Raw genomic sequence first — 21,825 nt, 5'->3', positions numbered from 1 at the left:
TGTACGGAGTAATTTTTTTTATTTTAAGTTAATGTATTTTTTTTATTTAAATAAAATTAATGAATTTTCCCGTATATGTCTCGTAAATTTAATTCGGTAATTTAATCGTAATTTTAATTCCGTAAATGTAGTATATTTTGAATTATTTTTATTGCGGCTGGCCTATGGCTAGCCTATGGCTGGCCTAAATCTGATGTGGCAGGTGGATTTTTTAGTGCTGCTGACGTGGCAAGGAGAGAGAGTGGCTGACCTATGGCTGGCCTATTTGCATTGGAGATGCTCTTATAATGGATAAAAAAATTGATAAAAATGTGAACATGTAATTGAAAATGATAATTATTTTTAATAAAATTAATTTATCTTATAAAATAATATTGGCCTGGCAAATTAAGACTTCGGCTTTTAAGGTATATTTCATACTTCCTACATCAATGTTTTAAAAATCAGGCAATTAGGCTAGTTATGCTTGTACAATAAAATCACTAACTTGTGAACCGTTTTTTGAATTAATATAACCTGGTGATTCAATCATAAACCATTGATCGATTGTTTCTTCCAATTATTTATTGACACTTTGTAAGCAGAGACAATTCTATTTTAAAATCAGTAACAAATTCATGGTTCACGGCTTGAAACCGAATTGTCTCCGCTCAAACTATTCTCCATGACCGTCCAATGCATGAAATATATTAGGCATATTAACGCCTAACATCATGAATTTTATTGTAGCCGGATTTTGTCATTGTTGTGAAAAATTCAACAACTCTTTAAATTCATGATATTATATATCAAATTAAAGTTAGTCAAAAAAAATAAATTTTGGGAAAGGTTCATGTTATTTGGCGCCTATATCCCAAAATATTTTATGCCGTAGAATTCGAAATTATTGCATTCGTTTGCAAGTGCTTCGGCATTGAATCTTGCTGGCATCGACAGAAACTTAAGTTGCAGAAAACATAATTCCACAAAGAAAAAAAATACCTTTTAGCTCATTTTAACGTATATGCCTGTATTAAACAAATTTGTAATTACGTGTTAACCAAATGAACCAAAATTCGAAAAAGGCAAAAATAGTAATGGCATTTCGCCCAATTTATAATATTGACACGTGTAAGACAGAACAGGAGAGGGAGTTCAGAAAATCGTTTTCTTAAGAAACGGTCATGACAAATCATGAATATCATTGACTGAATTTGCGGACTTTCCTATATAACCGATGCATTAAATCTTGTTATTCCATTTTCAAATTATTTTATATGAGTATTTTTATTTAGTCTTTATTAATTATCACATCCCACGTCACGGATCACACTGCTGGATCTGACTGCAAAACTCTAAATTTTCTGCAGCAAAAACAACACAAACAAAAAAGAAGAATTTTAGCAGCACTCTAATGGCGGAGGCCAAGCTTTTTGAACTTAACAATGGCACTATGCGTGTAATCGTCTCCAATTATGGATGCACCATCACCTCAGTCTTTGTACCAGACAAACATGGTACTATCTTCTTTCACTTCGAATAAAAATCTAATCTTTTTTGCTTTTCAAGTATTTCTGCATTGATGATTTGGTTTTGGATTTCTGAAGGTAAATTGGCTGATGTCGTTCTTGGATTCGACACAATTGAGCCATATCAGGTAACTCAATTTTATACTACTACAAGTTATATTGTTCAAATTCGATTAATTTTAACTATTGTCAAGATTCTGTCTCTGCTTATGGATTTTCGAATGCTTGCATGCTATATTGCTATCATAGATTTGAAGAAACCTATTATTGTTATGTGGTTGAGAATCTATGATTGATTAATCTCTAATTATAGTTTATCAATCCCAATTAGAATTTACTACTAATACAATTATGATGTGTTCATTATCCCAATTAGAATTTACTAATCACAATTGAGATATGTTCATTACATTGTGTGGCTCTTCTTGTTATTTTCTGGTTAAGTGCAGAAAGGTGCTGCTCCATACTTTGGGTGCATTGTGGGTCGGGTGGCGAATAGGATCAGAGATGGGAAGTTTACACTGAATGGAGTTGAGCACTCATTGCCTATTAACAAGCCACCCAACAGTCTCCATGGTATCTATCCTTGTCGTTGATTTATTTTTCACTTCTTCACATACAGATGTCCTCCTTGCATATTGTTTACCGAGCCTTTTTAGCAATTCGAAATTTGATGTTGTATCATTTTGATTCTATGTGTTATTCGTATAAGTTTGAGAAGTGAGAAGAGTTTTAGTGTTAAAGATGAAGGTTCTGTTGGGAACTCAAAGTTGTACTGGAACACAATTTGTATGCACCTCAGTGTGCATGACTGGTGAAGTTTGTTTTGTGGCAACAATAATAAAGAAACCACAGTTAACATAATTTAGTCTCGATTAAGAACTAATGATAAGAAGAGTACAAATATAAGGAGTAAACGTCCGGTTTGTATGCCATTGTTCACTTCTCTAAGACTTTTCTTTGATTTAGTTTGTAGCTTGCAAATTCTTGTCTTTCACAAAATCACAGGAATTGCTGTTACGTACCATTTTAAAGAGGACGTGACCATGTATTTTGCTAAAGTCATTCCTCACTATGAATTTCCTATATGAGTTAATGTTCTATAGCATGTTTTTTGTTGTTGTTGATTGGCATGTACCGTTTGCAGAATCACCTTATTATTATGCTTCTCTGTTTGCCAACGATCAATAAAATTGCACGAATTCTCGTCCCATGCTCTGGCAGGTGGTTCGGGTTCCTCAGTGCAGGACTCTTATGCCATTTGTACAATGAATATGATAATCTTTGTGGTGCTCCTTTGTAATGTTTCATAATTATATGGATTGTAAATGAAAATACGGAGTTTAGAACCTATAAGATGTTATCCAAACAAACCTAAGACTAGAAAGTAGAAACCCCATTCCTTTCCCTCCTTAATATGGGCGTTTTTGTAGTTGTATTTATACTGGTTAAACAGAATTTGTAAATTAGTTACTATAGAACTTGGCTCTCCTTTAGTCCAACTAGCTATTTCAAAAAAAAAATTGTGTTCTTTTTTTCGTGATACTGCTTCTGAATCATATTCCTTGAAGGTGGGAACAAGGGATATGACAAGGTCATCTGGGATGTTGCTGAATATAAACAGGGTGATACTCCATCAATCACCTTTAAGTATCGCAGCCACGACGGGGAAGAAGGTAACGAACGCATTACAGTCGACTACGCTAAACCCCTTCACCATATATTCACTTATTTTATCATCTATGATGCAGGCTATCCTGGTGATGTTTCTTTCACCGCGACTTATACTCTGACATCCAAGACCACGATGAGGCTTGACATGGAAGGTGTGCCAGAGAATAAGGCAACACCAATCAGCTTAGCACAACACACCTACTGGAATCTAGCCGGTCACGAATCTGGAACAGTTCTAGATCACACTATTCAGATATGGGCGGATCACATCACTCCCGTCGATCAGTACACCGTTCCAACCGGTGAGATCATGCCTGTCAAAGGCACACCTTTCGACTTCACAACTGCAAACAAGATTGGCAGCCGTATCACCGAGGTTGGTCTAGGCTACGACCACAACTATGTTATCGACTGCGGGGAGGAGAAATCGGGCTTGAAGCACGCTGCAAAGCTGAAGGATCCTGCTAGCTCAAGGACTCTTGATCTGTGGACCAATGCTCCTGGTATGCAGTTTTACACTGCAAATTATGTGAACGGCGTTGTTGGTAAAGGTGGTGCTGTGTATGGAAAGCAGTCGGCTGCGTGTTTGGAGACGCAGGGATTTCCGAACGCCATCAACCAGCCGAACTTCCCTTCCGTTGTCGTCCAACCGGGAGAGAAGTACAATCACAGTATGCTGTTTGAATTCTCAACCGAGTAGGGTAAGCCACGTCTGTTCAAGTGTATCTATACAATATCATTATCAGAGTTATGCTAAAAATACTTGAATAAGTACATCAGTACACATGGCTTCTACTTTTTCATTGGGATTTGAGTGATCAAATTTGACATTTTTCAACTGCAGATTTTGCTTAGCTTAATTATATTTTCGTAACTTTTAAATTTTTATACGGCAAGCCTAATTTAGAGGATCTGAAGTTATCATTTTCATGTTTCAATATTTCTATATTAAATTTAGTAAAAATTATTACAGTATACTAGTAAATATTGTTAGCTAATTTAAATTGGCAAAAGTAGATATGGTGTTTGAGATTCATGTGACTAGGAGAAATTAAATTTGATAATAAGCACTTAGCTTATTTAGGCCAAAAAAATCTATACTTTTTACACTATAATTGCCAGAAAAATCACAACTTTCATTTTCATTCGACTTTAGACAAATTTTAAAACGATGACACCACAACATTTCAGTAATCTTTTGCAGATCAAACCATTGTGTCGTAGTTTCGACGTTTTAATCAGAAGACGTACTAATTTATACAAAATCAATACTAGTCACATCTTCCATCAACCATCCTAAAATATAGTAACAGTGTTGAACAACTTCGACCTCCTATGTTGCCCGTTGACAGCTACTCTTGCTCAACACATTTGAAGAAGCCATGTCCCCGAAAATTCGACAGGTCCAATCTTTTCACAAAAAACGAGTAGGTATTGATCAGAAATAGAAGAAACAGTACACTTAGTTCAAGGGACTGCTTCTGAGTTCACCGTGGTGGGGTGATACGGAGAACAATAAAGTTACCTTGTTAAACCAATCTCAAGCTGTGCGAACCAACTCTAATGGCACGCTTTCAGTGGCCATCTAAATTTAAACAAAGGAAAACGGAAACACATTAGGAGCGGAAAAGATGAACATTCTGATAAAGAAAACAAAACATGGAGTTGTAGCAGTTATACTAAACAATTAGGTGCGTACCCATGGTTTAATAGATACTGGATCAGCTTTTGTGGGCTTCTTATATAGATCTGATTTGAAAGTTATCACAATGCTCAGCTTGAACTCTATTGAGAATGGACTGCAAAGAGGAATTCCGTTAGTAACTACAATAGTCAGTTGCCATATTTGTTCATGGCTTGGTAGGTAAATGGGATGCAAATATGCTTAATTCTATTCAAGCTAAAGATTAACTGATAACTGCTGGATGGAGGGAGTACAAATAAAGAGAGACCTATGGCGCGGAATCCAGGATATCGCCTGTTATTCTGGATTTTACATGAGCAAGCACCTAGAACTTATTGAAACTAGTTGATACCAACATATATTAAGCCAATAGTGCACTGCAGAATTCAACCACTTGGTCCACTCATCAGACAATGAAATATAAAGGAGATACATATATATATAATCAGACAACTACGGAGACGCATAAACAAACATATCTTTCATATCATAAGTAAAATGGTGTTCCTTAAAGTTCATACTTTTATGAATTGAGAAACCCTCCTGAACCCTGATTGGTCTTGTCAGCATAAGGATGTTAAATGATGACCGGTTTTCAGATTTTATAATGCATAACAGCTCCGATTGCTCTAAAGCATGGGATTGAGCATGAATAAGGCAACAGTAGCAAATAAAAACCATGTACTACATCTTACACTCTTCTCAAGATTCCATTTGTTAAGATATACTAATAAGTAAAGAATAATATAAATTTACGATTTACATTGTTTGTGCTTCTCTATACTGACAGTCAACAGCATATGATTAGCACGCTTGCATTCGCAATGAGAAATCAAACATCAACGGTAAGGAAATTACTGCATTTAAATACTCACCCAGCCAAAATGCTCGGACATGTTAAAAGACGAGGAAGGATGATGTAAATGGGCAAATTCATGCCACGACAAACATCACCATCTGCTATCTAACAAGAGAAAAAATCCTTAATAAGGCACGTCAACAAATAAGTAAATCAATTGAAGGGAATGGCGGAATGCCTGAGTTTCTTGTATCACAGATGATTCTGTTGCTATCCTTTCTCCAATCAAAATTGACTCCACTCTAAGCAAGTGAATGTCAATGGATTGTATAGGAACAGCAGAAGCTTCAACAGTTAGCTCTCCATTAATAGGATCTGATAAAGAACATTGTGTACATATTCGCCCAGTAATCCGGAAACCGCCTATTTAGATTAGTAAATGTGAATAAGAGTTACAAATACGTTAACTTCTGACAAAACCGAGATGCAAATATTGCTCAGTGGCATCTTAAAGAAACAATATAATGCTTCAATGCAGTTTTACCTAACGAAAAAAAGATAAGAAGGTGAAAGTGGAATCCCTAGATCGATATTAGATTTCAATATTGACATAGAGAGCTATGTTTCAGTAGAAAGTCTCACTTAATTGAGTTTTATTCACAAGAGTTAGTTCAAAATCCCTTTCCAATTTTTTTTCAAATTTTCCATTCATATTTATATCTGACTCAGCAAAAGAAGTTATAGTTAGCAAAGTAGTAACTTTTACTACTTTCATAGATTAAACTGAGGACACTAGAAATCAGAAGCTTGTCAAGAAACAGTAAATGACAGGTGAAAAAAAGTTACATGCATCAACCAAGCTAAGTATATGAACATCTGAAGTAAGGTTAAAATCTTCGGACGAGGCCATTCATCCAAAAATAGAGTTAGCAAAAGGATGGAAAACTATACATGAATGGTATATTCAAGCACCTGCGCGTGACGTAGAAAATAAATTGAAGTGGAGATAAAGACGGAACCTGATTTCAATTCAGAAATTAATGTGTGCCTTTGGGTGTCCTGAGTAATATAGAAGATGACCATTTCAGGGGGAATTGGATTCTGTGGAAGATTGTCTGAGACAGGGAATTAAAAAAACAAATCAACAACTTCACATACGGGCTAGTGTAGGTTAAAAACACATAAGCACTGGGATAAACATGAACCTTTATCACTCTCAACAATGTATTCTATTGTGGCTGACAAAGGCTTGTGTAAGTATCCTCTCGCTATCTCAACAGTTGCCAGATACTGCAATGACATTTGTTACACATATGCATGTGAATATCTTTTTACCATCAAAAGAAACAAACTAAACAAATTAGGCATGCAGTAAAAAGTAATCACATAAAAAGATTCAGTATTATTACCTGGATGCTGATATTGCCTCCATGAAAGGTTTCATAAAACTTCCCAAGATTCTTCTCTTTAGGATCTTTCAAGATCACAGAAAATGGTATCTAGAAAGATGAAAACAAAATTAAATATTTAACAAATGAACATCACACTTTTATTTGAGAGAATTAACAAAATCATTATCAAGAACATGTTGGGAGCGTAATCCTCTAAAAGTGCACATTGTACTTGTACGAAATTAACTACAAAACGGTAATTTACAGTAGAATTTCATTAAAAAATACTCCCACCTTCCACGATAATTGAGGTCTTTATGCCATTTTCAAGAAAATTCTACAGGCTTTTACACTCATGGAGCAGTAGCACAGGTAGAAGTGGTTCACCATGTATACATTCAGATAGAGCTTTCAAAATTATGCAAGACCACATGTGATGTGATACACCCCTCATCATACCTCAGTCGTACCTGATCCTATCTTTCCAGATGATCGGACATCAACAACCTTCTTCCTGCTCAGGCATGATGAATTCAATAATTAAAGCATAGCACTGGCAGAAAAGTACTAATATTAAGTGGTCAATTTAGTGAACGATACTTCTCATGACCGAAACGAAGTTCCATTTCACAATCTATGAACCAAGAAGTCAATACAAATGTACAAACCATGTACCTCAAGGTTCAAAATTTAGGAGTAACTCAACAAGCAACTTTTACACCCAAGAGGAAGCTAATAAGTCCACGGAAACTACTGAAACTAAGTTTTAGCTAAATGAGATTGAGTTGAAAACATAAGAAGATGAGGCTTACATAATTGGAATTGGCTTGATAACACCGTACAGGGACTCAATAACTCCAGCTGATCCGCCACGGACCTAAAATTCATAATAATTTCTACTTAAATTCCTCAAAATTCTAACTAAAAGATTAGTTTAAAAGCAATAAGGTATTCTAAAATAAATTAAGGAGCTGAAATCGGTAGCATTAAGGAAAACATCGAAATAGGAAGAATTAAAATAAGAGAAAAATGAAAACCTGCAAATTGACAGTGCCATTAAGTGTGAGGCGAATAGATTGGTAGGAAATAGAAGAATTCAACGTCGTGATTATCGTTCCTTCAAGCAGTTCCTTCAGTTGAGAAACAAATTACCATAGATGAGTTGACAAATAGTTAATCCACACAAATATACACATTGGAGGGGGAGAAGGACTGACGCCGTGGCGATAGATGCGGTTGAATCGAGATAATTTGATCTCAACTGACATCACTCTCGCCGGAATATCCGATCCTCACACACCAACCGGCTACACACTTCCTCGTAGCACAGCTGCTTGTTAACAAATATGGTCAATACTTCAATTGTTCATTTTTTTTATATTCGATTAAATAATTCACTGATTAAATATTAATGTACAGTGCTTAATTTCTAAAATGTTTCAATAGTGTTTTGATTTTTTGATTTGCAGTAAAATCTAATAAGGCTTTTCTTTGCTTTTACGAAAAGTACTGTATTTTTTTCTTCTTTTTTGACAAATAAAAGTTTTATGTTTATGAATAAAAAATCCTAAGCTACGTTTTGCTATTTAAAATATTTTATTAGCTGTATTAGGGAAATCTGTATATACATTTTTAGAAAACGGCTTTTGAAGGGAAATCTGTAAATGAATCCTAACTCCTAAGTACTAATAATGGGCTTTTGAAGAAAAGTTATAAATTTGCTAAGTCCGTGAAAATTATGAAAATATAACTATAGAGTAGTGATATAGGGCAAGTACTCCTTAAAAATATAACTAGAGAATAAATTTCAACCACAAGATTAAGAAATGAAGGGCTGAAATTCAGCTTGGGATTTTGAAATTGATCCAGAAAATTACTTCACTAACAAGAATTGATTCACTATAAGTAGACGGGGTAAAATAGTCATTTAACAAGCAAAGCTGGGTAAAACATGAATTTCTCTCATTTAGATAATTTTTCTTCAGCTCGTCATCTCTTCCACTCAAATTCTCCATCGATTCTCCTCTTCCGCTCGAATTCTTCATCGATTCTCTACCGGTTCTCCTCTTCTGCTCGAATTCTCCACCAATTCTCACTCATAAACAGTGATTCTCTACCATCGTCGTCGCCTTCTTCACCGGGCCTAAAGTTCATTTGATTCACTCCGTCGTCGCTTCCATTGGTTGCTCATTCCATCGTCGTCTCCATCTGGTTGCCCATTTCGTCGTCGCCTTCGATTCAACATATCTAATGCCTTCAATTCATAAACGTAAGTTCGTCGACTTATTTATTCGAGGAACGATTCATTTAACCGATTTTCATTGCATTTCACTTTAACGATTGAGTCATATTATGCTTATAGTGATGTACTCAGTTAACAATAGAGTCGCATTATGCCTATTCATTTCAGTTTACAATGAACTAGAATGTAGAAATGTAAGTGTACTGTTTTGACATATGAGTAAAGTATATTAACTCAACATAGAATCATATTATGATTATAGTGATGTATACAATACTTATAGTGGACTATATTATTGTGCTTACAGTGATTGTACGGTTTTGGTCTTACACTCACTATTTTGGCCTTTGAGTGAAGTAAATTATGGTTATAGTGATGTACATGTTGTTTACTGTGATGTATATGCAATTTATCGTGAAGTATACGATGTTTATAGTGAAGCATTCCATGGTCAGAGTGAAGTGTTTTTGATACATGCTTCTAGTGCATTATTTTTTCATTTTAGTGAAGTAAAACGTGCTAAGAGTGAAGTATTTCATGCTTAGAGTGAAGTTTTTGTGATCCATGCTTATAGTGCACTATTTTATTATTTCAGTGAAATAAAATGTGCTTAGAGTGAAGTGTTTATGATGCATGCTTATAGTGCACTGTTTTTCATTTCAGTGAAGTAAAACATGCTTAGAGTGAAGTATTTCATGCTTAGAGTGAAGTTTTTGTATCCATGCTTATTGTGCACTATTTTATTATTTCAGTGAAGTAAAATGTGCTTAAAGTGAAGTATTCAATAGTTAGAGTGAAGTGTTTGTGATGCATGCTTATAGTGCACTGTTTTTCATTTCAGTGAAGTAAAACATGCTTAGAGTGAAGTATTTCATGCTTAGAGTGAAGTGTTTGTGATCCATGCTTATAGTGCACTATTTTATCATTTCAGTGAAGTAAAGATGCTTAAAGTGAAGTATTCCATACATAAAGTGAAGTGTTTGTGATCAATTCTTATAGTGTATAGAGTTTAAAGTGAACTAATAAATGCTAAGAATGAAGTGTTTTACTTTGCAGCGAATATACAATGCATGTCTTATAGTGTTTTGTGTTTTCTGATTTCAGTGAAATGTATAGACCTTAGAGTGAAGTATATGATGACTGTTACTATGGTGAGCAGGAACAAGATTGGAAATGATTTGCCTAAAAGAAGCAGCAAGGGAATACTCCAAAGGCTAAGAGCAAAGTATTGCAGCGCATTAATGTTGTCGGAAACAAACCATGAGTCATTGAATAAACTTGGCGACAACATCATCAAGAATGTAGCAATAACATGGAGATAGATGTGGAAAAATGATTGTAAACTTCAAGCGTTCATGGCCATTTGTATGAAACTGATATAGCTCATAATATGTGTCATTTAGTTCAATATAAATCTCATCTGTTGACTATTAATTTACTTCACTGCAGAGCATATTTGCTTCACTATAGAGCAGTTTTACATCACTGTACACAAGAGTTACTACACTACATAATATTTCAACTTCACTGTAACTATAAGTTCACAATAAATGAACCAAAACATGTAATTGAAATAAAAATCACTCAAAAGTGTACTAAAAATGAGTCATACGTGCTCTACAAAGTGAACTATTTCTGTCCAAATCCTTACTGCCTCTGTTTTGCCTTCTCATTCCCATTTTTGTAATTCTTCGAATCATGGTGTCCAATCTCATGGTAGTTTCCACATTTTTGACCTGGTTTCATTGATAACCTCACTGCTGACTCCTTCTTTGAAATCTTCCTACTTCTACTTCCCTTTGTACTGACAATATCCGGAGGATGAACTTCAATTAAGTTGGGAACTTGTGAGTCATAGAAGTTCCCGATCAATGCTCTCTTTTGTGTGTCGATCAACTTAACAAACTTATATTTCAACACACAAAATATATGGCTGCCCAATAGGAGTCGACATTTTCCTTGGACAAAAGGCAAGCAGCAAATGTCACAGGGCAACCATGATTATCCTTGCCCATAAAATGAGCAAATATCATACAGTACCTACATATTAAAAGCACTATGCAGAATATACTTTAATCACAAACACTTCACTCTAAGCACGAAATACTTCACTCTAATCACATTTTACTTCACTGAAACGATAAAATAGTGCACTATAAGCATGCATCACAAATACTGCACTCTAATCATTTAAATAATTCACTCTGAGCACATTTTAATTCTCTGAATGATAAAATAGTGCACTATATGCATGGATCACAAACGCTTCACTTTAACACTGGAATACTTCAATTTAATCATATTTTACTTCATTGAAATGGAAAAACAAAGCACTTTAAGCATGGATCATAAACACTTCACTCTAACACTAGAATACTTCACTCTAAGCATGTTTTACTTCACTGAAATGATAAAATAGTGCACATAAGCATGGATCACAAAACACTTCACTCTAACACTAGAATACTTCACTCTAAGCATGTTTTACTTCACTGAAATGATAAAATAGTGCACATAAACATGGATCACAAAACACTTCACTCTAACACTAGAATACTTCACTCTAAGCATGTTTTACTTCACTGAAATGATAAAATAGTGCACATAAACATGGATCACAAAACACTTCACTCTAACCATGGAATACTTCACTCTAAACACATTTTACTTCACTGAAAGCACTTAATAAAAAAATGCTTGCGTTTCACCTCATGTTGTTCATTCTTTCTTTGCTTTGTACCTTCTCGGCTACACTCCACATAAATCCAAGTAATGACATCTTTTTCCTTTTTCGATCCCTTTTTACGGGTGTCAAACCCAAAATATGGAGCATAATTGTAGTAGAAGTCCAATGCACGATCAAGGGTCATGAAACTTTGTCTTTCAACTTTTGGTTTCAAATCATCGGGGCATTTTGGTACATAAACCACTGTAAGAAAAATATACTTCATTGTGAGCATAAAATAGCTCACTAAATGCATAATATACTTCACTACAAACAATATTAACTTCACTAAAGTATATTTAATACAGATAGTACATATTTACTCACTATAAAGCATATTTACTACACTACAACGCATATTGAGCATATTTACTTCACTGTTCGTCACATATACTTCACTCTAATGTCTTTTCACATCATACACACTCTAATAATGCTGAGCAACAACACTTAATTGATAATAATTAATAATTACCTTTAGATTCAGTTTCTCCTTCCTCTTCCGATGAAGACGAATCAAAATCGAAATAATCTTCCGATGAATGTATTGGAATTGAACCCATGTGATAAGGAATCCAGACGTCGCGATGAGGGAATGAACGTGAAGAATGAATCAAATTGCGTTGATCAATCGTGAGCGAATTTGATCAATTGAGATGAATTCAATCAGAATCAAATCACGCTGATCGATCATGAACTAATTCGCGCTGAATAAAACGTAGCTGATCAATCGTGAATGAATTGGATCGGGAAGCTGAATTTGGTTCAGATTTCAGAAATCGCGCAAGAATTCAGTTCAGAAATCTCGCAGTAATTCATGCTTGATTATCGTGAACTAATTCGATTGGGAATCTCATATTTTTGGAAGAAATCCTAAGCTAAATTTGGCTCTGATTTGCGCATGAATTTGGTAAGATTGGATTCACGACGATGATTAGATGTTATTCATGAATTAATGTTGAGATATTGAATTCCCAAAATGCCCTTGGACAAGTGTTTTTTTATAAAAATTTGAAAATTTGTTTAAGCCATAGGATTAATTTGGAGTAACAAGATGTATGGCTGAGATTTATGCTCTAGTTATATACTTAAAATTAGTTAAACCTTAATCATTCCTCTATAACTATATATAGTGAAAAAAAGAAAAATTATAAAGTTCATTGCTTGGTATCGGACAAGATCAACATTACTATAAATAAAACACATAAGAATTTTGTGTATTTTATACTATAAACTTTGTGCAAAGCCGTATAATTTTCCTTATTTGGATTGCTCGTATATATGTTTAAGTTGTTCATCGGGTATACAAGATCCAGATCGGCCATCGGGCGCAGTATACTATAATAATGTCTAATATTTTATGATCCATGTACATCCTTATTTTATTTACAAACTCACTTGTGTGCATATTGAATGCATATTGGTTTTCGAATGAGTCTTAACTAACTCACAATAAAATTATTGGAATTCATTGAAAAGAAATCAATGAATATCTTATAGTCCTGTGTTGTAGAATCGCTTACGTATTTAAGAAATCGATGAATATGCATGCCAACAATTTTATGAGAATACTAACCATATGTTTAAAGCCGTGCAGTAGTAGCTGGGTGCATTAAAGACGACTATACATTGTGTTGAATGATTGTTTGAGGTGACTATACACCGGACGATTGTATAAAATATAGTGTGGTCTTTTACAATTTTGACTTTGAAGACGACCATGGGATTACTAAAGATTTTTTAATTAGAAATTTTTGTAAAGTCAAATATATGATATACTTCAAAATCACATCGTTGATGTCTTTTAATTAATAGTTTTTTACAATTTTGACTTTGAAGACGACCATGGGATTACTAAAGATTTTTTAATTAGAAATTTTTGTAAAGTCAAATATATGATATACTTCAAAATCACATCGTTGATGTCTTTTAATTAATAGTTTTAAATAGAAAGATATCGTTTTACCTAAAATCATATATCTGATTTAATTATATTAATTTTGATCGAAATAAAATAAAAAATGCATAATTTATCGAATTCTAAATCTTACTAGTAGTACTACAGTAATATTAAAAAAACATTCAACGAAAGAGGATAAATGCGAGTGAAGTTGTATATAAAAACAAAATCTTGGAAGCCATTGATAAACCCCAGTGCAAAATTGTAACCTCAAAATTTTTAAACACCTGAAAATTCTCGTACTTAAACTCTGGTTCCCTGCTATATCCTCGCTCAACTCTTTAATCCATTTATTTGTTTTGGTGGGCTGTTCTCAGCATACAATAGCAATCGATCATTCTGCAAGAATGGCGTCTTCATCACCGAATTTATGGGTTTTATTGGGGCTTGGGATTGCGGGGATACTGATTATGACGAAGAAGCTGAAGCGGGCGGTGAGGGCTGACTTCGGAGCGTTTATAGAGCGCCTACAGCTGTTGCCGCCGTCGCAGCCCCTCCCTCCCAAAGCTCCCCACCCTCTCACTGGCCTATCTTTTGCGGTTTCTGATGTGTGAGCATCTTTAGATTACTTCATTCTAGCTAGGTTTTATATTTTTTTAATTCACAAAGGTTTGAGTTGATGATTTGGATAACACTGATATTTACCTTTTGACGAGCTTGACTATGAAGCACTCACACACATAGGAACATATATGTCTGTGTGTTACATCTTTTTTGAATTGTGCTGTTTAGTTCATTTGGTTTAAGGTTGGTAGTAGAAGGGACTTGAAATAGTAATTTATAAGTAGCAAAAACTAATGTGTAGTTGGAAATAGATGCAATGTAAAGAGGGGGTGGTTTGAAGATTACCATGATCACGTTTGAATATTGTGGTTTGTTTCCTTTCTCTTGCAAAATTTTGGTGGCTGCTGATAGCATATGAATTATTTGGATGCGATACGATACATGAAGCCCAAAAGTTTGAATCTTTGTCTTAATTTTCAGATTTGATGTTGAAGGGCTTGTAACTGGGTTTGGCAATCCAGACTGGTCCAGGACTCATGAACCTGCAACTCGGACATGTCCTGTGGTTGCCGCCCTTGTTGATGGAGGTGCTACATGTGTTGGAAAAACTGTCGTGGATGACATGGCATTAGGGTTTGTTTATTACACTTGTTATATTCAGATTTATGACTACTTATCTCCTTTCCTTTTAATATACCATTTCTTCTTCTGTTCAAATAGTGTTAGTGGAGAGAACAGGCATTACGAATCACCAACTAATCCTGCCGCACCTGCACGGGTACCAGGTGGAGCTTCGAGTGGTGCTGCTGTTGCTGTTGCTGCTAAGCTTGCTGATTTTTCATTAGGTGAGATGATAGTTCATTCCATTAAAAGTTATTGATTGGGTTCCCCTATTAGTATGTCGGTGGGCATGTACGTTAGTCTTATTGTTTAATGTTCAACTAGCATTAATCATTCCTAATTTTCTTTGAATTTAAGCTAGTTGGCCTGGTGAACATAATTACATGATTTCTTACTAAAAAGTAAGCACCGAAGGTTATTATGTATGGATAATTTAAAATTAGAAATTTGGATTTCAGCGCTACACTTTTGCTTTTCTTTGGTTACAGGTGTGATTATGCTGCAATTTCCAGGGATGCGTACAAAGTTTGATAGGCTAATTCTTCGAGCAGTTAGATTAGTGGATTTATTTTTGTTGTGGGTTTTTACTGTTTATGGATGATATTTTACCACAAATACAGATAATGTTGATGTCATAAGCTTGACTCCTCATGTACTATTTGAATGTTATGTAAAAAAGTCTGTCAGAATAATGTGCATATTTAACTTTGAAAAATAACAGGCATAGATACTGATGGTGGTGTGCGGTTGCCTGCTGGAAACTGTGCCGTGGTTGGCTTTCGACCATCCCATGGGACTGTCTCCCTTTCTGGGGTGATTCCTGTTTCAGAAAGTCTTGACACAGTTGGTATGTATTCACTGTCATCCCCAGATACATATGGCTATTTGAAAATTTTCCTTTTCTACATCTTTGAAGTTTGAAGTAATGCTCTTGCCCTTCTCTTTTAGCATATTTAAGCGGCTTAGTTTGAATGATAAACTGGCAGAAAAGTCCTGGAAGTGACTTCACTTATGGGGTTGGGGTATTGACATGTTAATATGATATGTAACACCGCAATTTATAATTTTTCTCTAATTTCTTAATATGCTGGCACTGGCTTGATGTGAATTGTGAAGTTAGTATTTAGTAAGAAGTAAGAACTATTTCCTGCTGGTGAAGTTTTTTTGTATTTACTGGTGCTAAATATTTCTCATTCTTATAATTGCTTAATATCATTCAAGAGCATTACTTCTGTAACCTCATACAAAATTTTCACTTCTATTATTGTCAATATGATAAAATACATATACTGTTCAAGACTCACTTAATGATATAGTTTGTGCTGTGAGCATCAGAGTTTCTCTCTGTGAAGTTTGAAGAGCACTACTTATGTGTGGCTCATTATATAAGATTTTGACTTATATTGTTGTTGATATGGAAAAATCACATGACTTCAAGCATAGGACTTAATTCAGGACATAGTCTGTATTCTGAGATTAGAGTTCCTCTAATGCATTTAAGTGCCTTGATTTTTTGTTATTCGCGTAGGATGGTTTGCAAAGGATCCTAGTGTACTTCGTCGTGTTGGTCATGTGCTGCTGCAGGTCCCATATGCTGCACAGCGCAAGCCAAGGACTTTTGTCATTGCTGATGACTGTTTTCAATTATCCAAGCTTCCTGCAGACCGGACTCAGGTGGTGATAAAGTCCATCGAAAAGCTTTATGGAAGTATGTCCTTTTCCTCTTAACAACTGTTTTAAAGGTTTTTCATTTGAATTATTTCAGTAATTTAGTTTTTGATGGTTATACTGGATTGCTTATTCGGCTCACGTTTCAGGACAAGTTCTGCGGCATGAAAATCTAGGCGATTATATAAAATTGAAGGTTCCAAGCCTAAAAACATTCAGTGTCGGCCAATCAAATGGTGATGGGAAATCTTCTCCATTAGGAATGCTAGCAAATGCCATGCAGATAATTAAATGGTGAGGTTATCAGCAGTGCTGAGATAGTATTACCTTGAATTAATTTGTTTCAGTTATTACCACTGAAAAATTTCTTATTTTAGATTATTTACTTCATTTCTTTTTCACGTGGACATTTTTGAGGGACAGTTATAGCCTTTCCTCCATTGTAGCTATTGAAGGTTAAAATCGGAGGAAGTAATGCTTTAAAATAAACAATGTTATCGATTTCAGTGTGCTTTTCTGTGCCTGATGTCCTTTTGTTCTCACATTATGCCCTCTCTGAGATTTAAATCTTTAATTTCTGTAGTTGGTGTGCCTTCTAGTTTGTCATTAAAGAGTCAGAAGGTCTCTAATTTGTTGCCTTTGTTACCTGCTTACCTTGTTATTTGTACTTAATATCTCTATCTCAGGATGGAGTGTATGAAAGTTGTGAAGTTTGCATTATTTGGTTTACATATATACTTGATACCACCGGGACCAATTCTGGCAATCCTCCTTTTGGCCTGAATAAAGTACTCTGTTTATACGCAGTTATGAGTTCAGGCAAAATCATAATGAATGGATCAACTCAGTAAAGCCTACCCTGGATCCTGTTATCTCAGCACAATTACGGGAAGCATCGGATTTAACTGATGCCGACGTTGAAAAATGTCGCACAATCAGGATCGAATTACGTTCTGCTATAGATGCCCTTGTAAAGGTACTGGCTTAAGAATTGTCTCACATTGTATAATTTTATTGGTGATCATTTTAATATTCATAGCTGCAACTGGAATATTGCAGAACAATTCCCTAATATTCTTTTCTCTCCTTTTTTTGTTTTCTTCTTTACCTGGCTATTTGAAATAATTTCTTACCCATGCTTAATTTTCTGTAGATATAGCCAATAATACACATACAATATTAAGTTGTTAAAAATAAACAAAGTATCAACACAAAAATGAAAAACTATTTTTACGTCTTCTTGATACTGTCATAATGAGCTAACTATGTTTGTTCTTCTTGAAATGACAAGTGTCGTTGCTGTTATGATACAATCTAGAGATGATTTCTCTAGTCAATAACTTTCCAAGATAAGAGTTGTCATCTTGATACTTATACTTGACCCTCTGATGCTTGTTGCCTGAAATATATGCTCTAAACAGGATGACGGGATATTAGTTATTCCTACTGCCCTTGGGCCTCCTCCAAAACTTGAAGCCAAGGAGAATTATTCTAAGGAATATTTAATTCAGGCGACTACCCTGTCAAGTGTAGCTAGTATGTCAGGCTGTTGTCAGGTTAATCTTCTCATCTCTTTTTTAGGTTCTTATAAATTTGGCATGCATATGATTCTAGTCGCATTGAGTTTTTGTTGTCATTTTAGGTTGCAGTACCACTGGGAATCCATGAAAAGTGCCCAGTTTCTTTGTCGCTTCTTGCCAGACATGGGGCTGATAGGTTTCTGCTAGATACACTACAGTCTATGTATACATCATTACAGGAACAGCTTGATACAGCTTCAAAGCCTAAAGTATCTAGTAAAGCTATGACAAATGAAGAGTCTGCTAATATTGCCAAAGAAAAGGTAGATCCTAAATAAACACTATGCTATATGCTAACATTAACTGTCTTTACAAGTTGTTTGTGAATTTGAGGCCCTCCTTGGGTATTTCTATAAGTTGATGAGACTTTTCTTATCTGACCTTCCAAAAGTCTTGAGAAGATAGTTTTTGTATTTGTTTAGGTGAGAGATGCTGCAATCTTTTGCTCAATTGACTCCTAGCTGGTGTTCCTTCTATGTGGAACCCAGCGGTGGCCAATAGTTAGGAAACCATTGACCATAGTTTCATTTGAAACTTATGGGAATCTTTTGGACTAGGTTTGCTTATGGTTTGAGCATTTTAGAAGCCATGCGTTGGACATTTAACAGAGGGGTTAGTTATGTTTAATTTTTTGAAATATGGATTCTGAAATCCGGTTGTTTGACTGCTGGATTACTTGTGGCCAGGATTGTTGATCACTTGATCGTCATATATGAGTGGTGCATATGAAGTGACCATTTTTCATAACTGCCGATTCAAATAAATATTAATCCTAAAGTTAAAATATTTCTTGCCAAACCTATTAAATTATTCCATTAAGTTTTACTCAGAAGTCTCAAATAATACAATTTTATTTGTTGTGTTGAAAGTCTAAACAAAAGATATAGGAAACGCAATTCTCCCTCCGTTGCCACTTCATTTGGCCTGTATTCCTTTTAGGGTAATTATTTTACTACACTACATTAAATATGTGGGCCCACATGTTTACACTAGAATCTTACTCTCTAATTAACTGCAATGAAAGAAATCGCCAAGTAAAGTGGAGCGAGGGGTAATAAATATGAACTGCCATAAGCAGCTGGTTTGTAACCAAAACCAAGATGGTCTATATAATATGAGACTTCAGTTTTGGTTTTGCTCTGGCGATCTAAGGAAACTGGTAATTCAGATCTGTTGAACATCTATAGGTGTAGAATTAATCTTGTCTACATAAAAAATCAGACAAGTGGTGTGTTTTCATCCATGTTACATGAGAGTTCTGTTACTGCTTAGATGGTCCTTTTGTTTGAGTTTTTGATGGAGAACAGACAGTTCATGCTTCTAGCATTACCAGATTATATGTTGCAACTTTGTTAATAACCCATTGCATGAATGTATCCGATATGCTCTCCCCTATTTTGTACCATGACCTCTGACAAACCTCAGTTCTCACTTCTCATCCATAAAATTCCTTTCTTGGCAAAGTGGATTGAGAGTTTTCTTTTGTTCTCTTCTCCTTCTGTATGATATTTGCTGGTTGCCAAAGAATAAAATTTAAATCACTTGCCAATACATCTGCTTTATTTGTAAAAAGGAATCTGACATCTTATTAATCTTCTCTTATCTTAGGGAAATCAAGCATTCAAAGATAAACAATGGCAGAGAGCTATTGGATATTATACAGAAGCCATCAAGCTCAATAGTAGTAATGCAACTTATTATAGTAACAGGGCGCAGCTTACTTGGAGATTGGAAGGTAGTTGAATTGAAATGGCCATTTTGTTTTCTTTATTCTGCATGGAGATTTATGCATATCTTTGTTGTTTATATTAGTTACATTCAAGCTGAAGCAGATTGTAGCCAAGCAATTGATCTCGATAAGAAGGTCAGCTTTCTGCCTCTCTAAATTTCTCGACATCCCTTCTTGAGTTGGTCTTTGGTGAATGTATATATAAAATATCATTTTTTGCTATTTTTGGACGTCAATTTTTATTTATTCAGTGTGGCCATTGTCATTTTATGTGTTATCATGCACCCATTATATTTATGTTCTCTCACCTTAATTAACATACACCTCTGTTATAGAATTGGTTGAATGTTCTATTGTTCAGATATTGTTTGTTTGCCTCTAGCATGATATTAACAAAAGGATACTTGTTTGCTAAAAGCTAAAAAGAACTTCGATATTCAATTGAGCATCGTGTGGTTTATTACAGCAATGGACCCTTTTGCCTAGCTACTTTGACATTCTATATCAAATTAAGTATTGTCTCTTTTCTCATACTCCTGTATCCTTTGGCTTGTTTCTGCATTCTCTACATGACAAATCTCATGCGACTATTAAGTGAGTGTTTTTTACTATTATGGTTTAAATTTGGGTTTGTCCTTTTTCCATCTAATTGGCACAATGGTGTATTTTGATTAACTGATAGCTGCATCGTTCGCTAAACAAGTCCTGAATTTATATGCCACTTTCAAACACAACGCTACTCCTTGGTTGTGATATGCCTGCAATTCATGTTGACTCGTTGCAGAACGTAAAGTCCTATCTGAGGAGAGGAACAGCTCGGGAAATGTTGGGCTACTATAAAGAAGCAATGGAAGGTAAGTCTACTTTAATTATTTGGCAAGCCAGAACTTAATATTAGTTGTCGAAAAAGGCTTCCTATTTGAAAAAACTCCAAGATCAATGATGCTTAATATTAGAAGGTCTACTTTGATCAGAGTGAACTAGGTCGTTATTCTGCTTCAATCTTTTCGTCGTTTGCAGATTTTGGCTATGCGCTTGTTCTTGAACCAAACAACAAAGAGCATCTCAATCTTTGGACAGGCTGAGGAAGTTATTTCAGTAGTTAACCAGATATACCTCAATTACCTATAGATGTTTTGTGTAAACGCGCATCACTCGTTAGTTCGTTTCATTCAAGCAGCTTCCAGTTACCAATTTTCTACAAATGATAGCTCCTTTTGTCATGTAAGCGAGAGACACAGTCCACTCTTTAGTTGTAGCATACGCCATTTAATTTTTTTGTTGTAGCACCACACTATTCATCTGAGATATGGGTTGTCTTCAGCCTATAATTCTCAAAACTTTTCGGCCTTGCTGTGCCTTAGCCAACAATAAAAAGGTTGGATTATTTATATAGCAAGTAGAGAATACTTAATACGCTTACAGTGATGATCATTTTTCTCAAACAAGATAGTATTCATTTAAAATTAATATAGTTATTGAATTTTTACTAAACATGCTAGAAAGTAGAAACTACTAGTGTTTTTTCCCCTTAATTGGCCTGCTGGCTTTCCTTTAGAAGTTAATGTTTTAATTAATCACACGTTTGAAATAAGAAAGTATCCCAAAACATGGTAAACATTTAGTATTAGGTTCCAGTTGGCTATGCAAGTCGACTAATTTGCCTTGTGATTTCTGTAACATTGGTAAGATTCAAATTCAAATTGGATACTCCATAATCTTCCCTCATACACCGAAATG

The 21,825-nt window shown here is 34.9% G+C and overlaps 2 protein-coding genes and 1 pseudogene across 2 annotated transcripts; 2 read left to right on the top strand and 1 right to left on the bottom strand.

Moving 5' to 3' along the window:
* Positions 1-1,276: 1,276 nt before the first annotated feature.
* Positions 1,277-4,020, top strand: LOC125186739 (galactose mutarotase-like). The gene is made up of 5 exons (XM_048083183.1): positions 1,277-1,496; positions 1,587-1,636; positions 1,958-2,084; positions 3,080-3,184; positions 3,260-4,020. Exons 1-5 carry the CDS (start codon positions 1,394-1,396, stop codon positions 3,880-3,882), a joined length of 1,008 nt encoding a protein of 335 aa, XP_047939140.1. The 5' UTR covers positions 1,277-1,393; the 3' UTR covers positions 3,883-4,020.
* Positions 4,021-4,297: 277 nt separating this feature from the next.
* On the bottom strand, positions 4,298-8,413 carry LOC125187124 (vacuolar protein sorting-associated protein 26C). The gene is made up of 12 exons (XM_048083654.1): positions 8,274-8,413; positions 8,094-8,186; positions 7,869-7,933; positions 7,516-7,570; positions 7,075-7,164; positions 6,871-6,955; positions 6,685-6,780; positions 5,904-6,088; positions 5,742-5,830; positions 4,882-4,981; positions 4,708-4,767; positions 4,298-4,592 (listed from the first exon to the last, which is right to left on the bottom strand). The coding sequence occupies exons 1-11, from the start codon at positions 8,322-8,324 to the stop codon at positions 4,723-4,725; spliced, it is 954 nt and encodes a 317-aa protein (XP_047939611.1). The 5' UTR covers positions 8,325-8,413; the 3' UTR covers positions 4,298-4,592; positions 4,708-4,722.
* Positions 8,414-14,171: 5,758 nt separating this feature from the next.
* On the top strand, positions 14,172-21,226 carry LOC125186134 (annotated as a pseudogene).
* Positions 21,227-21,825: the final 599 nt, after the last annotated feature.

The sequence above is a fragment of the Salvia hispanica genome, chromosome 5, assembly GCF_023119035.1.
Source record: "Salvia hispanica cultivar TCC Black 2014 chromosome 5, UniMelb_Shisp_WGS_1.0, whole genome shotgun sequence".
In the NCBI taxonomy this organism is placed as follows: Eukaryota; Viridiplantae; Streptophyta; class Magnoliopsida; order Lamiales; family Lamiaceae; genus Salvia; species Salvia hispanica.
Note: the sequence above shows the minus strand (reverse complement) of the source record. Positions and strands in the feature narration are given on the sequence as shown.

Bases quoted from the DNA above. Each gene is read 5' to 3' on its own strand.
- LOC125187124 (XM_048083654.1), bottom strand. From the start codon at position 8,324: ATGTCAGTTGAGATCAAATTATCTCGATTCAACCGCATCTATCGCCAC. The intron at 7,165-7,515 runs GTATGATGAGGG...TCATCTTTCTAG, and splicing joins TAGGATCAGGTACGACTGAG to ATACCATTTTCTGTGATCTT. The intron at 4,982-5,741 runs GTGAGTATTTAA...TCCTCTTTGCAG, and splicing joins TGTCCGAGCATTTTGGCTGG to TCCATTCTCAATAGAGTTCA.
- LOC125186739 (XM_048083183.1), top strand. From the start codon at position 1,394: ATGGCGGAGGCCAAGCTTTTTGAACTTAACAATGGCACTATGCGTGTA. The intron at 1,497-1,586 runs GTACTATCTTCT...GGATTTCTGAAG, and splicing joins CTTTGTACCAGACAAACATG to GTAAATTGGCTGATGTCGTT. The intron at 2,085-3,079 runs GTATCTATCCTT...TATTCCTTGAAG, and splicing joins GCCACCCAACAGTCTCCATG to GTGGGAACAAGGGATATGAC.